At 38.3% G+C, this 18,342-nt stretch overlaps 1 protein-coding gene across 4 annotated transcripts in view; it reads left to right on the top strand.

The window, feature by feature from the left end:
• The first annotated feature begins 6,777 nt into the window (after positions 1 to 6,777).
• The window catches only part of grin1b (glutamate receptor, ionotropic, N-methyl D-aspartate 1b), a 28,541-nt gene continuing 16,976 nt past the window's right edge, over positions 6,778 to 18,342 (top strand). For 2 of the 4 annotated variants that reach the window (XM_048187677.1, XM_048187675.1), the window contains exons 1-8: positions 6,778 to 7,407; positions 10,029 to 10,163; positions 10,668 to 10,844; positions 12,537 to 12,599; positions 13,354 to 13,451; positions 16,290 to 16,411; positions 17,140 to 17,314; positions 17,819 to 17,963. In XM_048187677.1, coding sequence (XP_048043634.1) covers positions 7,159 to 7,407; positions 10,029 to 10,163; positions 10,668 to 10,844; positions 12,537 to 12,599; positions 13,354 to 13,451; positions 16,290 to 16,411; positions 17,140 to 17,314; positions 17,819 to 17,963 — 1,164 coding nt within the window. In that variant the 5' untranslated portion in view covers positions 6,778 to 7,158. The remainder of the gene's footprint in view (positions 7,408 to 10,028; positions 10,164 to 10,667; positions 10,845 to 12,536; positions 12,600 to 13,353; positions 13,452 to 16,289; positions 16,412 to 17,139; positions 17,315 to 17,818; positions 17,964 to 18,342) is intronic. The other 2 variants (XM_048187676.1, XM_048187678.1) reach the window with 2 other exon arrangements.

Raw genomic sequence — 18,342 nt, 5'->3', positions numbered from 1 at the left:
GAATATTGTATGATGTCAGGTTCAAAGTTCTCGTTTAATTTTTTGGACATATTAAATTCAAAGGTTTTTACAGGGGGAATTTTGGATATCTCTTTTTATCACTCCATAAATCAGAAAAAAAAATATTTTCACCATTTTTTAAGGAATAAAATGTTGTATAAAATCAGGCAAACTATATATCAACAAATCCCTCTGTAAAAACTGTAAGGGTGGAACTCCTACAGGGGTTCAGGCTGTAAGGTTTGCCCAGCGACTAAAGAAACTTTATCAGCAAGATGGTAGAAAACTGTACATTTCTTGTCTATTACCACCCACTGCAACTTATACCAACGACGGAAATAAGCGCAGTTACAATAGCAAAATATGTGGGAGAGCGTTGCTATAGTGTGACAATATTGTATTGCAATAGGGAGCAGATTAATGTTACTAAATCAAAAATAGTTAGCAAATCATTTGTAATTGAAAGGGTTTAATGACAATATCTGATTATGGTTACACTTAAAATAATTACAAAATAGATGTATGAGATGATAAAATCATATACCATTAATTGTACACAGCACGTATGAAAAAGTTACCTGAGAGATAGTTAAAGAGAGAGTGAAAGAGGAAGAGAGAGAGAGAGAGAGAGAGAGAGAGGGCCAGAGAGGGCCCAAGAAAAGAAGAGCATAAAAAAGAGCCCAGAGTAACAGTTACAATCTTCTTTTATCCCTTCCTTGACCATGTGACTTAAACCCAAATGTGAGACATTCAAACTGACCAATCAGAAGATTAAAACTTCCCCCCACTCTAAAGGTGTGACCATTTGTAGACCCCCGATGTACACACGTCTTGGCCTACAGGCCTTGATCACTATCAACCCCTTTGTGCCTTCCAAATGGCCCTTGTAGCAAGAGAGAGGGGGTTGAAACAGTAAAGCAAATGTCTTTGTTCATTTTAAAATATCTTTAGATATTTTCAATTCTTACAAAACCTTCAGAATATAGATAGGAGTAAAACTGTAAAGTTTGGTGTAAATAAGTTCTGCTGAAGAGGAGATTTCTGACTCAGAGCAGGAGAAAAATCTCATTTTGAGAAAACGGCCTTTAAAGATATTTACTGTAATTGAAATCTATAGATGCAAATGGATAAAGTGCTATAAAACATACACTTAAAAGTGTACTTTGGATGTTTTTTTCCAAAAGTCTGAAAAAACACTTTATGAAAAGCCCAAAAGTGCAAAATCTCAAAATTGACAGGTGCCTGAAAAAACAGTGTTTTTGCCTGTAGTGTCTCCCCTTAATGTCTCATTTGTTAACATCAGTTAACTACACTGAACAAAATTATAAACGCAACACTTGTTTTTGCCCCCATTTTTCATGAGCTGAACTCAAAGATCTAAGACTTTTTCTATGTACACAAATGGCCTATTTCTCTCAAATATTGTTCACAAATCTGTCTAAATCTGTGTTAGTGAGCACTTCTCCTCTGCCGAGATAATCCATTCACCTCACAGGTGTGGCATATCAGATGCTGATTAGACAGCATGATTATTGCACAGGTGTGCCTTAGGCTGGCCACAATAAAAGGCCACTCTAAAATGTGCATTTTTATCACACAGCACAATGCCACAGATTTTGCAAGTTTTGCAAATCATGTTGCAGCATGATAATGCACGGCCCCATGTTGCAAGGATCTGTACACAATGACAACGACAGTGTGTTCCAGTTCCTGCCAATATCCACCAACTTTGCACGGCCATTGAAGAGGAGTGGACCAACATTCCACAATCAACAACCTGATCAACTCTATGCGAAGGAGATGTGTTGCACTGAGTGAGGCAAATGGTGGTCACACCAGATACTGACTGGTTTTCTGACCCTTTTATTGTGGCGAGCCTAAGGCACACCTGTGCAATAATCATGCTGTCTAATCAGCATCTTGATATGCCACACCTATGAGGTGGATGGATTATCTCAGCAAAGGAGAAGTGCTCATTTAGAAAGATTTGTGAACAATATTTCAGAGAAATAGGCCTTTTGTGTACATAGAAAAAGTGGTCCCACTTTATATTAAGTGGCCTTAACTACTATGTACTTACATATAAATTAATAATTTGATACAATGCACTTATTGTGTACATACATGTTTTTACATTGTACTTATATTTTAAAAACACCTGCATGTAATTACATCTGTAATTATATTCTGTAATTACATTTATAATTACACTGTTGACCCATCCCTTACATCTTAACCCACCCTTAAACCTACCCATACCACCAAAGCTTTCCCTAACCTTACCCGTATCCCACCTCAATAGCAGCAAAAGTGTTTTGCAATTTAATATGAACCCAATAAGTACATTGTACTTATTTTTTGATGTAAGTACATAGTAGTTAAGGCCACTTAATATAAAGTGGGACCGAAAAAGTCTTAGATCTTTGAGTTCAGCTCATGAAAATTGGGGGCAAAAACAAAAGTGTTGCGTTTATAATTTTGTCAGTGTATATAAGAAATATATTTTTACATAATTTATTGTTAGTTAAAAAAATTGAGAAAAATTGTTCATGATAGTTCACACACAGTGCATTAACCCTCTATGGTACGGTGTTGCCTCCAGGCAACATGGTCTATTTTAGTTTGTTTTTAATAAAATAAAGCACAAATTGATTGATCAAGCATATCTCAGGACAGAATAACTCAAATACTAATCAATAAAAGTGCAAAAAAGACCAAAACATGACCAACAGGGGTCCATTTTGTGTCCTGTTTCAGCACATGTGCACATATCACATGTCTCCATATTTTCTCCATTGAAAAGTGCTTTTTTCACTTGTTTGTAACCATTTAATCACCCACAAAATATGAGAAAATATGAGTCACCTTCACTGGCAAGTAAAGAAGTATTTTTAAGTAATTTACATTATATATCATAAAATGTGTTAGACAAAATAACAAAAAACTGTGTGTTGCCTCAAGGCAACATTGTACCATAATGGAATCGGATAAAGCCATACAGCCATAATAGGTTTCAATACAAATGTATCACATTTGTAAGGAAAAGAGTTAGAATTATCTAAATATGTTGCCATTTTCAGATGATTTTGTAATGTACTTCTAAGAATACTAATTCACATACTATATCTGCATATATTACGATCTGCACATTTTCTATAGCACTTCATAAAGCTATAAAGCACAGGTAGCACTGGCAGTTGATGAGGGTGAGAATGAGGAGTTAATGAGGGGTCATACTGTGATGAGGAAGATGAAATCATAGTGACAATCCATCAGGGAGAGAGTGAGGGTGAGAGAGAAGATGGAGATGAGGATGAAGATGGATATGATAACTTGACATAATAACATAATACTATGATGGTTTGGTAATACTTGCATTCCACTATGGTACAATGTTGCCTGAGGGCAACAGCTGGATATAAAATGTTACTTTTTATTAAATATGAAACTTTTAATACATTAAAAACTAGATAAATTTGTTTGTTTAAGTGTCTAGTTAAAGAAATTAATGTTTTCAATAAATATATTTCTTTTTTCTACATGAAAATGCCAAATGTTTAAATTTTTCCATTGTGGTACAATGTTGCCTCGAGGCAACAAACTTATAAAAATTAAATAAATTAAAAAATTATGAAAATGTTTATTGATATTGTTAAAGTGTACAATTCTAAGCACGAAAAACAACACAAATAATTTTTTCCTCATTGATATCATATTGCGTACCATAGAGGGTTAACTAATGAGAAACAACTTTTTAATTTAAAAATCTATTATTAAGTGTTGAAATTAACAGTAACAACGATTAATAAATGCTGTATAAGTGCAGTTCATGTTAACTAATGTAGTTAACTAAGTGTTATCATGAAACCTTATTTGTTACCAATAAAATTAATTAAAATTAACAAGCAATAGTCAAAATATGTGGACAAAATATTATTATTACTTTCATAAAATTGAAAACTCAACCATGAGCTAAATATGTGCTGCTGAGACTTCAGATAACATTTCAAATTTCTCTGATGACAAAAACCTCTTGAAGGTCTACTATTACACCATTAGGTGGAGCTATTTTCCTGCCACACAGCTTTGCAATTTCCTTGCTCTTAGAGTACACAACACCACAATGATTTTAATACATCTAGCATGAATCAAACATCAGTGTGTTGGGGAAAATGAGTTTTCTTTAATTCAGCTTCACAATCTTGCAGGCATTTTCAAAATATTTATTTATTAATTAAATTATTACATGAATAAGGACAGTAAAAAAAAAAAAAAAAAAACATGATTCCAGCAACAACAAAATGCATATGCAAAAATAGCATATGCTAATTTGCATCTCTAGTCCCCCAAAAAAACAATAACTGCCAACGCTGCTTACTTTTGTCAACACTTTTAACTAATATAATATACCCATACATGCATACGTATACACACAAGAGAAAATACACAAAGGAATGCTTTATTCAGAATTAAAACATTGCTTAGACAAAACATCTATTGTGTTGCAAATGGCTCTGCCCTGAAGCTCTGCTAAATTCTGAGTGGAAGAGAAAACCACAAGGTTTTAAATGTTGCATGCACATGCAGTGTATTTCCTTCCCGGCAAAGCATTTACACTTCACGGTTTAATTCCAAGTAACCTCCTTTAGATATATCAGAATGTGTCTGTCAGAAGAGATAAAAACATTCAGCTAAATCCCATTTCCCTCTGCGCTAATAGTACCATTACAAGGTCTGTTTTTGTTGTACTGGATAATTATGTGCAAAAGCCTCTTCATTAGGCATGGTTGAGAATAATTAAACAGACATTTTGGATAGGTTTTTTTTCTTTGCGTGTGGTAAATGATTTCAATTATGTATGGAAAGTACCACATGTTCCAAAAAAAGTTGATAAAGCAAATGAAAAATGGCTTAAACATTACAGCTTGGTTTCAACATAAAATTTCCAGGAGTCCCACTTCAACCCAGAAGGAAATTGCAATTTTAAAAAATCTAAACGTGCTTGAAGCAAAGCTTCTATCTCCAATGCATCTGCATATGTTTTGTATTGTTTGCATTCGAGCTTGCGTAGGAGATACATATCAGAGTTATCCTCAACTGAAATCACGCTAACAAGCAGTGCAGCATGCATTATACATTACATCAGCACTGCATGATCCAAACTGACACTTTGGGAGCTGAGAGCCAGTTTGAGACTAACTCTGCTGGTATCATTTATTGAGAGCCCGAAGCATCTCAGTAGTGGTTCAGCTGCCATCTCCTCTTATTCACGTTCCCTTGTCTTGCGGAGATCCACACTTCAGTGCTCTGTGTATTGCTGTCTAATGATTCCCCCTCTTTTTAATAGGGAGTCCACAGATCCCATAACTTCATTGCGCAGTGAAAGTAAGTAACAGATAATAAAAAAATAGCAGGCTTGTCCTGAAAAGAGGCTGGAGGTGTATTTCCATACCCTGCTGTTGTTTGCGCCTGAAGTGATGTCATGTCTTAATCCCCCTCTGCGTGTGTTTGTGGGTGTGTGACTAATGTGCAAAGCACAGTATGTATTCTATATGTGAATGTGACGTAGCAGGCTTGGTATTTATATTTTTGGTGCATACAACCAATTTCTCATTGTAAATCCTATCCATTGGATTGTGAATATAAACTAATCGAATCATTGTTTTCAGAGTCATATCTCAGGCAGTGCTTGGATGTGCCAACAGCAAACTTGATAAACAATAGCAGGTACAAGGATGGAACTAACTGTACTCAAACAAGATCTTTATAATCAAAATTCCATCCATGTCTGACTTAAGTTGCAGTTTTTCTAACTGTGATAATGAGTGATGTCCTCCTAGCCAGGCACCAGTAATGAGGTAATCTAAATGCAACATCAAAATGAAGCATTTCTTTCCTGTGACACTAGAATATATATTATATCTCTAGATTGTATTTCATTTTTCTCACTCTTTTTAGTAGAAGCCTTCATTTGTTAGATTTATTTTATAAAACGCAGTTTTCATAATTGTAAGTAGCTGGAAAAAAACACTTGCACCTCAAGCCGGAGATGCTTGTTTCCTTGGTAACAGGGGTCTCGTCGAATTTCTCCATAGCACTTGAACGCGCCTGTTCTGGAGCTATCTACGGGTGATAGATGGAGACAAGCTCACATTGATTATTTTTATGAGAAAATCTTGCATCCCTATTTGTTTTAAGTGAATGGAAAAAAAGTCGGCATGTAAACGATGATCATAGTAAATGTATAAGAAAGACACGGATTTGTCAGGTTGCCCTAAATGGATTGATTACAAATACGCAAGCAGGATTACATTAACTTGTAATGTGTCATATTAAAGGAAGCTAACGATAGATACACATCTAAATCACCAACAGATTAATGTGAAAGCATAAATGATAAGATTCCATAATAAACCAGTTTGTCAGTGTAGTTTAAATATTGGTTGCCTCCGTGTGAGGAAAATTCTGGACAATAGATTAAAAAAAACAAATACATAATATGAAAAAACAATCTTTTGAAATCTAATTTTCGCTTTTAATCTAAAAATTTACACATATACATCGCACTGATCTTGTGTGACTTACACATCAACGTTGTCCAATCAGTTCAATCACACGGTGATGACCTGAGATTTTCCTCGCATTAACGTAAATGTTTTTGAAGTCTATTCGACCGTGACAGCTATGTGATATCAGGCGTAATCTGCGAGTGCGCGCGCATCAGTGCGCGGGCACAGTTCTCAGCACCAAGGACAGCGTCTCTCACAGAGCATCAGGTCACCCTTGACAAAACCTTGACTACGATTCAATCACGACCAGAGAGGGAGAAGTGAAATCAGATGACTAAAACATTACTGCAAAACTGATTTTTTCCCCACCTTTTCCCGAGAGAGAAAGAGTGTGCATATGTGAGGCGACTATCAACAGGAGCGAGCATCGTTTTCTACAAAGGCGTGTTGGCATGGTTTTCTCGAATATGAACGTGTTTCATGAGGGGACTCAATGAGTGAAGCCCATTCCTCAGCGGACTAGACTGAGGCGATCACATTCCAGTGCTGCTGGAGAGGACGCAGTGAGAGCGGATCTGCCTAATCAACGGACATCGACACGAATCCTCCACGGGGCACTCAGCTTGACTCCTCTGCCATCCAGGGCAAAATGCGTCTGGTTCTGTTCGCCTTTCTCATCTCGTGCTCCTGTGCGAGAGGCGGATGCGAGCCAAAGACTGTGAATATCGGAGCTGTCCTGAGCCAGAAGAGATATGAACAAGTGTTCAAAGACGCTGTCACTCAAGCCAACAATATATACGGCAAAGATAAGTTCAAGATGAACGCTATTTCAGTCACCCATAAGCCAAACGCTATCCAGATGGCACTCTCCGTATGTGAGGACCTCATCTCTAACCAGGTAACACTCGCAAACCAGTCTTCATTTGTTAATAAAATATTTTAAAGTGCGATGTCATACGTGCTCTCAATTTTTGAGAAAAAAACAAAAAAAGAAAAATTAAGAAAAAAACCGTTTTTGAACACATCTAGGCTATATTAATATGTCTAAATGACTATAAATTGATGTTTTTATTAGCCTAGTTAATATTTCACTTAATTGCTAGTAGCCTAAATTTCACAATTAGCCCAGAAACAGTACTATCACATTGAATTAAACGTGAAATTTTGAAATAGAAAACCTATTTCAGAATTGTAAAACGTAAAACAATAATCTTCGTTTTATTTACAACTGCAAAAAATCTTGCACCCTTTCTAATGTTTCTCTGCTTATTTTAAAGTCAAGCAAGCTCAGATTTTTTAACAGATTATCTTTGATATTTGATTCTATCCTGTGAATTTACTACTTTATATCAGACTTAAATCAAGCTTTCATTTTAGTTTTTTAATTTGTATTGTTTTTTCAGCTATGTAAGCTGTTTCTGGTAAACGCGGAAAAAAAAAATACATATTTTCCGCTTACAAACTCTTCAAAATCAGAATCATATACGTGCATTCATTCACTCACAGTCATTTTCAGCCAGATTTAGTCTAGTTACTGTAACTTTGTATTCTCCAAGGTCAAGCGCTGTCGCGAATCTCGGTTTTTTAACATGTTGCACAAATGAAAACATTCAACAGGATGCGGGGGTCCATTTTGACCTTACCAATGAGTGAGCATTCAGCAGCTGCGCATTGCCGTGTTAAGAAGACTGCTCAGAGGTTACATGAACTGAGCTTGAAATAATGCAAAGTATATAGGATATGTGATCCATGATGTGGCGTCATATACACACAAATTCAAGCATATGTAAAGCGTTTAAGGTAACATGACTGACCCCTCCACCAGGCGCCTGGCATCACCGCTGGCCCTCAGTCTCTATTTTAATGAAAAACGAGGCCAACATGGCGCCAGACTCATAGATAACAGCTGCTTTGTTCTGCGAGGAAAGCTCTAGCAGAATATTACACAGCGATGGAGGCAGAGATTATAGACTTCAACGCTGTAACACGGATTACCATCCAAGTCACACCCGCCTAGCATACGCTCTCACGCACACAGACGCGAGCGTGCAAACAGTTTATTGGTAACCAGCCTGCAAACTGCTTTTTGTTAGATCAACACTTTGACATATCACTGCCAACTGGCTCGTCTGGCAAGGTTAAATAGTTGATTTATGTTTTAGAAATACGTCAATAAAAATACAGGTAAAAAGCTAAAACAGTCGTGTTGTGTAAATGATTACAACCCTTCTATATTACGAAAATGTTGCTCATTTTAATGGAAAAGAAATGTACAAATGCTACAAGAAAAAAGGTTAACTGCAAGTTACCCTAACATGTAAGGTGAAACAAATAGGTCTAAATTAGATTTCTCAACAGGATAATGCTGTAAAGTTTATTTGTAAGTAGGCCTAAACCGTATCTTAGGCTACTAAAGTCATCCAAGTCCTCTAGGGTCATATTCGCTACAAACGATAACTGAAACCGCCAGATTCTTAAGTAACAAGAAAACGTGTAAAACTGGAGACATGAACATATTCATTTTCTGTTACCCGGATGAGCGGAATGATACAGCGACTATAAACAACAGAGAATATTACCCTAGAGAGTGCCCTGAGAATTGGACTTTACTGCACTGCCAATTAAGTGAGATTCCAGATCGCAGAAGCATTTATGTTCAGTCCAAAGGACACTGCAAACTGTATAGGGAATCACTTCACAGGAAGCAATCAGGGAAATTTACCAACAGTTCATCACGTCCCAAATCTGCCACTAGACTTTCATCTGTGCTCGATGACGTTATCATTCCTGTGCTTCCTGATGAACGCATTTTTTCAAGAACTTTTTCAAGAACATAGATATGCCCTGCTTATTGAGTTTTAGCAGTGAACACTGCGTAGGGACCCTGTAAATCATAGCGCAGCCTAGAAATATCTGACCGGCGCCGTACGAACTACGAAGCGATTGACCAATCAGAATGCTAGTAAGTCACGTGATAAGGAGGTTTTTTTTTCCCAAAAGAAATTAATCTAATGGACAAAATGCAAACTAGTCAGAATCAAAATATTATCAAAATAAAGAACAAAAAATGCTGTACAAAGCCCACGTGATAAGGAGGTTTCAACTTGTAAAAAGCGTTCACATCCTCATAGAGCTCGTAATTACAGCTTACGTGACTGCAGTACCACCTGACCTCTCCAAATATTTAATTAACGTCTATGCCATTATTTTATTGTCATGTTTGTTAGCCTAGTGGTCTTTGTTTGGCAAAAAAAAAAAGAAAAAATCCAATCTTGATTAAAATGGTCTTCCAGTTTACCACCTGTATTTTTATGTTAGCTATCAATATATTTGTAGTAGACAGCAGGTCAAGTAGGTTTGTATATATATTGTATAATTTAATAATTATATATATTGTATAGACTATGCATTGTAAAATATACAGGTACCAAAATGCCAGAATTGAAGGGTTTCTTAGTTCAGGAGTGTAACAACGCTTTCCTCAGATTTGTCTCCTTACTATGATCCTCATGTCCTCAGGTGTATGCGATCTTGGTGAGCCACCCACCCCAGTCCAACGACCATCTGACTCCCACTCCGGTGTCCTACACGGCTGGCTTTTACCGTATCCCTGTTGTGGGCCTCACCACCCGCATGTCCATCTACTCCGATAAGGTGAGTGTGGGAGACCACTAGACGCTGACCTTTGACTGCAGCTCGGTATATTTCGGACAGAAATTCTACCTGCGTTTCGCTGCAGATGTCATCTGTCCTTTTCTTTAGTCAACTTTTTAAAATATGCTTTGTGTGAAAGCCTGTTCTGGAGGATAAATATGAATAAAACAAATATCTTTGCATAATGGTCCTCCTCCATGATGGTTTTCTGTTCCTGCATCGGGACAGCATAATGTGATAAATGTTTACTCAGTTTCAGTTCTAATGTGGACTTTTTTTAGACATTTAATTAAAACCCCTCATAAATACTGTACATAGCCTTATGATCGATTGACTCTTTTAGATTCACTTAAACTCTTTGCCTTATGGCATCTTGGCATGCTAAGAAGTGATGTTGGGATCATCTCTAAATTAATTACTGTTAAAGTGATTAAATCCTAATGAACTGAAATTGCCTTGGGCCTTTGAGATTCACCAGTTCTTTTCCGCCAACCATCCATTTAGAGCATCCACCTCTCCTTCCTGCGCACGGTACCGCCCTATTCCCACCAAGCCCAGGTGTGGTTTGACATGATGCGTGAGTTCCAGTGGAATCACATCATCCTGATTGTGAGTGATGACCATGAGGGCAGAGCGGCACAGAAAAGACTGGAAACCCTGCTGGAGGAGAGGGAGACGAAGGTGAGATGCGGGGCTGCCGACTCACACAGCCCAGAATTGAAATGAGTGTGTGTGTGTAAGTCAGCGTGTGTTCCTGTAATCAGTATCTCAGAGGTCCTCTATGTATGTTAAATGTTTCCTTTTTTCTGTTGTGTAAACACATTTCTTTCCATTGGCTAACATTATTTATGCCAGAGGCATCAGCAGCGTCTTAAGTGGTTTATCTGCAAAACTTTGTACTTTTCTACTCATCTCACATTGCTTTTTTACCATAGTCAGATTCTCCTATTTGTCTATCCACAACAGGAACAAAATGAGGGACTTAGCCTGGGGCTGTGCAAAAAATCAACCAAAAAAATCAATGGCAGGGGATTTGGTTGCTTTGAGTTTGTGTGATTCTGTGAGAATTTCTCCCTAGCAACAGATTGTGACTGATTTATTAAGTTTTCTCTGTGTGCAGCTAAAAATTTCACATTATAAAAGAAAGTATTTCACAATAAATTTGAAGGTAAGGGTATTTACACACCAGGTGAACATTAAACCTCTTTAACATTTGCATTTGTACATGTGTATGATGCAAAATCACATATGCAGTGTCTAACAAAATAATAAAAATGAAAATATAATGGTTTTTAATTCAGTAAAAAGAGACATTTCTTCAGGATCCGAATCCATTAGCATGACACTGTATTTTTAGGACACCCGCAATGTCGTTGCAATGTCATGTTCAGTAATGGCTGCCCCAAGGCCAGCTGTTTTAATGTGCACATTCTCAGACTGTTTTGGGAATCAGTAGAAGGGTTCATGAAAGCTTTTCGGTTGTGTCTTTTACTGCAGCAAAACTATATAAAGCTTGAAATGTGTTACTCAAAAGATTACTCAACTAATTACTCAAAAAATACGCAAAAATTGTCTGAGAATATGATAAGCTACTGAGGCCTGATACAGTCAGTGCATATTCTGACTGCACAAAAAAAAATCTTAAATTAAATGCATAAAATAATCCCAAATAATCCATGCCCATCCATTTAATCTAGCAGAATTTTACTCTTTAATTTTACTTCTGCTCTGCAAAAGCAACACATTCAGACATTCATGACAGACAAACAGAAAAATATAGGAATCCAGATTCTGTGGCTCTGAAGAATGTGTGTTATCTTGATAGATCGCTTAAAACATTTTATTTTGGACCAAATGTCTGAACAGACATGTCCTGTGGCAGCAACTTGCTGTGTTTCACGAGCTGTACCTGATGTTCTTTTACGGTAGATTGACAAAAAAAATGTAAATTGATGGATGGGATGGCGTGAACTGGATTAGGTTGCGCTTGAATGTGCTGCACAATTAACAAAACAGCGATGCATTTAAACGAAATAGAGTTCAGAAGGCAGTAGCATTTATTATTAATTGTGGTAAAGCGAGGAGTTCACACAGGGTGGGTGTTTTAATTAAATTCAGGCGAAAAGGTTAAGTTAAAATGAAATATTTATAAAAGAATTAAAGGAGGTGAACTCATCAAAATAAGAGTGAACAGGTTCAGAACATATGCAAGGATAGATAAGGTTTGTTGATGTTTTTGCAAGCTCCAGGATTAGAGTTTCCCAATTTGAAGCAGAAAAGTGGAGATTTGTTGGAATGCTTTACTGCGCACCATATATAACTGTTTATAATATTCTGTGTCTGCATATTTTCTCTGTGCACATTATTCATCAGAGTAAAAACAGGAACTATGAAAACCTCGACCAACTGTCCTTTGACAACAAGCGAGGACCCAAGGTATATTTGCATGGTCAATGCACGCCGCCCAAAAGTTATCTGAAAGTAGCCACTAGAAAGCAGTCAATCAATCAACAAACCGATTCCAGAGATCCTTATCCTGCCAGCACGTCTATTTATTTGTTTGGATTCTTTTTATGATTTCAATCGAGAATGGGTTATTTTTTCTGTTAAAGCGTATACAAAAACTCGCTCCCCCACCTGTCACTTTTTTATTTTTGTGTAAAGGAATGCATGTATTGCAGCCAGCAAGATTGCAAGTCTATTCTTTTGACACAGTGCGTGGAGATCTGGTCGTGTGGGACAGGCACTATCCAGATGTTACTCCCACCTTTCTGCAGCATTTCTTCCTTTTTGTTGGTTTTTTGTTTTTGGTTGGGAAAGAAGCCACCACCACCACCTTCCTTCACCTGTTTTTTGCTTTCCGGTTGCATCAATCTTCTTCTCCCTCTTCCTCTAACATGCACGTTTTTCCTTGGAATCTTGATTCCCTTGAGTTTGCATGTGAAAATGCAGAAGTTTTTTTTACCTGCTCCAAGCTTACTTGTGTTTTTTTCATTTAAGCAATTTATCTCAGAAACTTTTTTTACTTCATTTTTTTAAAACCTCTCCTCCCCCCCCCCCCCCCCCCCCCCCCCCAAAAAAAGAAAAGAAAAAATGATAAAACAAAAAACAAAAAACGCAAGCGCTCAAAGAGCATGGTTCATGGTGGGAATGAGTCAACTACTTGACTAATGTTGTGTCCTAATCCCAGGCAGAGAAAGTGCTCCTGTTCAGCCAAGACACAAATCTGACGGCTCTGCTCCAGGAAGCCAAAGAGCTAGAGGCCCGAGTTATCATCCTGTCCGCAAGGTGAGTTAATCTCCACTGCTTAACTTCTAATTACTAATGTTACTGAATAATACATATGGCCAGCCACGAAACTGATGTAGTGCAGGCAAATATGACAATTCTGAAAAGATGTTTGTGCATCAGGGTGGATTTTTTCAGTACTGATTTGGCTTCTATTCAGTTCAGCTGGAATTTTAATTGAATTGTCCACATGTCACAGGAACTTGAATTGCATTTTGATTTGGAATGAGGGGACGAGAAATTTACTGAATTGCAGGTCAAAGAAATACTGAATGTAATGTTCTTCTACCCTGGTCCACAAGTTATATGTCGAATTTACATATATAATATAATATAATATAATATAATATAATGGAAAATGTTGCTTTTCCAGTAAATTACAAGATATATATATATATATATATATATATATATATATATATATATATATATATATATATATATATACTATATTGCCAAAAGTATTGGGACGCCCCTCCAAATTATTGAATTCAGGTGTTCCAATCACTTCCATGGCCACAGGTGTATAAAATCAAGCTAGGCATGCAGACTGCTTCTACAAACATTTGTGAAAGAATGGGTCGCTCTCAGGAGCTCGGTGAATTCAAGCGTGGTACCGTGATAGGTTGCCACCTGTGCAATAAGTTAATTCGTGAAATTTCCTCACTACTAAATATTCCACAGTCAACTGTTAGTGGTATCATAACAAAGTGGAAGCAATTGGGAACAACAGCAACTTAGCCATGAAGTGGTAGGCCACGTAAAATCACGTGCACAAAAATTGCACTTTCTGCAGAGTCAATAGCTACAGTCCTCCAAACGGAGTCCTCCAGTGGAAACATGTTCTCTGGAGTGACGAATCACACTTCTCTGTCTGGCAATCCGATGGACAAGTCTGGGTTTGACAGTTGCCAGGAGAATGGTACTTGCCTGACTGCACTGTGCCAAGTGTAATGTTTGGTGGAGGGGGATTATGATGTGGGGTTGTTTTTCAAGGGTTGGGCTTGGCCCCTTAGTTCCAGGAACTCTTAATGCTTCAGCATGCCAAGACATTTTGGACAATTTCATGCTCCCAACTTTGTAGGAACAGTTTGGGGATGGCCCCTTCCTCCAACGTGACTGCACACCAGTGCACAAAGCAAGGTCCATAAAGACATGGATGAGCGAGTTTGGTGTGGAGGAACTTGATTGGCCTGCACAGAGTCCTTACCTCAACCTGATAGACATAGGCGTAATTTGCAGGTGGGACAGGTGGGACATGTCCCCACCACTTTTTGCCAGGGTCGATATTGTCCCCACTACTTTTTGAAACATCTCATGGCACGGATATATACTAATTCAAAAGAAACATCTCTAGTTGATTAGCAATTAATTCGTTTGTGTTAAATAATAGGATAATAGCTGGGATGTGTTGTTTTTGAAAACATGTTGACTGCTCGTTGTCGCTGTCATCAGTGGAGCAACAGTGTTCTCTTAGCACTCGTGAACACAGCGCAGTCTTCACATGGACGAGCGCTTCAATTTATTGGTTAACGCTGTTGCGGCTATAGACTCCGGTCGTTAGCTTCGTTCCGGTATAATCACAAAACAAAATGCACATAAATGTGTCTCTGCTCTTGATATACAATCACTAATCTTTCGTTTTAATAAGAAAAAATAAAATAAATGATACGAGGGCTGATTAGAACCCAGAACCTCTGGAATGCTGAATGAAAATTCTGCCCCTCGTCCATCTGAACATTCAAATGTCTTTTTGCGGATCCACGTATTTATTGACTAATGTAAATACTGTCGAGGCTAGCAATATTTTGTATTATTGTAGATGTAAGGATGAAACTATAATATTAAACATAATCTATTTCAATAAATTTTGTGCATTTATTATTGTAATGATAGTTACAGCACCCCCCCCCCCACACACACACACACACACACACATTCCGGTCCCACCCACTTTTTAAAACAAAGTTACGCCACTGCCGCTAGAACACCTTTGGGATGAATTAGAGCGGAGACTGTGAGCCAGGCCTTCTCGCCAACATCACTGCCTGACCTCACTGCCTGACCTCACAAATGCGCTTCTAGAAGAATGGTCAGAAAATTCCCATAAACACACTCCTAAACCTTGGGGAAAGCCTTGCCAGAAGAACTGAAGCTGTTATAGCTGCAAAGGGTGGGCCAACTCCATATTAAACCCTATGGATAAAGAATGGGATGTCATGTGCACGTAAAGGCAGGCGTCCCAAAACTTTTGGCAATATATTGTATATAATTTCTTAGAATTTGAATTTATCTTTATTTTTAAGTCCAAAATTGAATTGAATTAAAAATTCAAAAAGAATTGAATTGGAATTTACAATTTCAGTTGTAACAATTTCAGTGGGTTTACACATTAAAATATTAAAAATGAAAGCAAATGGAGCTAAAATGATGTCCAACCTCTGAATAAACACTTCATAAGGCGTTTTCTGGTTAAATGAGCCAGCATCTAATTTGTTAGCAAGAGATTGCCTCAAAATGTCAAACAGTTTGTCTGCCCTTCATGAGTCACTCATAATCAGGCCCACACAGAATATGCAGACTGACTTGGGGAAAAATTTGAGGCATTCTGAGTAATGGATTTAAACATGACAAAATGTGTTTTGCACTCTCGTTGGTGAATAAAAGCATGGTCAAATCCACCAAAATATTTAATAAATAAATGCGCAAGGAACTTTCTGAATAGTGAATGCTCTGATTTCTGTTCTGCACTCACAGATTCCATGTGGGTTTGCTCGTAACATTAAAATTGTAGGTGTTTACTCCAATCCGTTATCACCAATCTTTATCCAATCACAGTGAAGACGAAGCCGCAGCCATTTATAAATCAGCACGCCAGCTCAATATGACAGGCTCTGGTTACGTGTGGCTGGTTGGAGAAAGGGAGATGTCTGGTAAAGCACTGAGTGAAGCCCCAGATGGTATGTACTTTTCATCCTCTCCATTTTCATTCTCTGGCTCTTTCTCTCTCTTTCTCTCTCTCTCTCTCTCTCTCTCTCTCTCCCAGGCTGTTTAACAAACTGAACATTTTAGCCTTTTAAGCTTATTATACGATTACAATTTGCAATCCCCACCAACGAATCAGTGTCTGTGCTGTACTTGCGTGTTTAAACGTTTAAACATCTGCATGTTTAAAGGTTTCAAACACAGTGATTCTTTACTCATTGTACTGTGCTTTATGTCTAATGTTTAATTTGTTTCATTTTTGAGTGTTTGTCCTTTCTTTCAGTAGACAACAAATGATGCAATAGAGAGTTGTGGTAATCCATATTGGTTTGAATGTGCATACATTTTTAAGGTTTGGCTGTCATGAGTTTATTTATAAGTGGTGCTTTGCTACCTCCACATTGAGGTGTGGATACGATGGTAAGCGACAACCGCATTTCTTTGATCCTGGCTTCTTTATATACACATCCATGTTCTACTTCACATCATTCTGCTCAGTGCTGACCCTGTCCTAACCCCCCATGACTTTCACAGTCCTTCTGTCTGTCTTGAGACAATTTGTCGCTCATATGCAATGCACGTTTGTTTCTCTCTCTGGCAATGTGTGCATTTCTTTATTATGAGTATGCCTTGACGTGCTCTTGAAATGAGAGTCGTGTTGTAAGGCATTGGCCAACACCATGTAATGTTGTCAACTGGGCAGGCTTGCTCGGCCTTCAGCTTATCAATGGCAAGAACGAGTCTGCGCACATCTACGATGCCGTGGCTGTGGTGGCCCAGTCCATTCAGGAGCTCTTTGAGAAGGAGAATATCACAGAGCCTCCTCGAGGCTGTGTTGGCAATACAAACATCTGGAAGACTGGCCCACTCTTCAAACGGTGAGGCCAGGGATGAGCGCTGGCTAGCATTCGCTAGCTTTCCAACCAACCATCCATTTGCTGTCATGCATTATCATACATTACCACTGGTCTGGCACTGACAAGAGTGGAAGCTTTCACACCACAAACATTGAAATCGCAAGCATTTGGCTTCTAAAACCATGCCTTCACTCCTCAAAAGGAGTAATAATCAAGTGCAAGGACACACCAAGCCTGTTAAGTTGTTGATTACATTGGCCTTGTGAAATCTGGTGGTACCAATTTGCATTGGAGACCCAATTTGAGACCCTCACAGGCGTCATTTCTGTTCTCCTATGTCTGTGCCATCCGTCTCCACCCCATACGACACCCCCTAAATCTTCCCTAGTTCGTTAAGACATACCTGCATCTCCCATCTCTGAATTCCTGGTAAATTTCCATTACTTCCAGTCATCGTCAATGTCTTCCTTTGTGTTTAAATGAGCATTTTATGCCATTTCTAAAACCCCCCCTCTGGTGTACTAGAGTGCTGATGTCATCCAAGTATCCAGATGGCCTGACAGGCCGCGTGGAGTTTAATGATGACGGAGACAGGAGGTTCGCCCACTACAGCATTCTCAACTACCAGAAAACCCGGCTGGTGCAAGTGGGCGTCTACAATGGCTCGCAAGTATGAATTTGGCTCAGTTTTTTTAATGAGCTGTCCTTCTGCTTGGCGCAAACATTTGCTATTTTAACAGTTTGGACGGTAGAAGACTGCCATTTTATTGTAACACTTTACAGTAAGGTTACAGCATTAGGTTTCATAAACCAACAATGAAGACAGGCTGCTTACTGCAGAGCCAATAGGTCGAGCGTGACATCCAGCTCCCCCTCTCTGAATGTAATCTGGGTAGAGCTAGAAGGTCCAACCACACCCGAACCCTATCCATAACCATATCCCTCAACCTATTAGATCAATAGAGCTGGACTAGATCAAGCTCCACCCATGACGTCCAGAGAGGGGAAGCTGGAGAGAGCACCGCTTGACAATGAACAACATTTTTTTA

The sequence above is a fragment of the Megalobrama amblycephala genome, linkage group LG4 (assembly GCF_018812025.1).
Source record: "Megalobrama amblycephala isolate DHTTF-2021 linkage group LG4, ASM1881202v1, whole genome shotgun sequence".
NCBI classification, from domain to species: domain Eukaryota; kingdom Metazoa; phylum Chordata; class Actinopteri; order Cypriniformes; family Xenocyprididae; genus Megalobrama; species Megalobrama amblycephala.
This window is presented reverse-complemented; position numbering and strand designations above follow the sequence as displayed.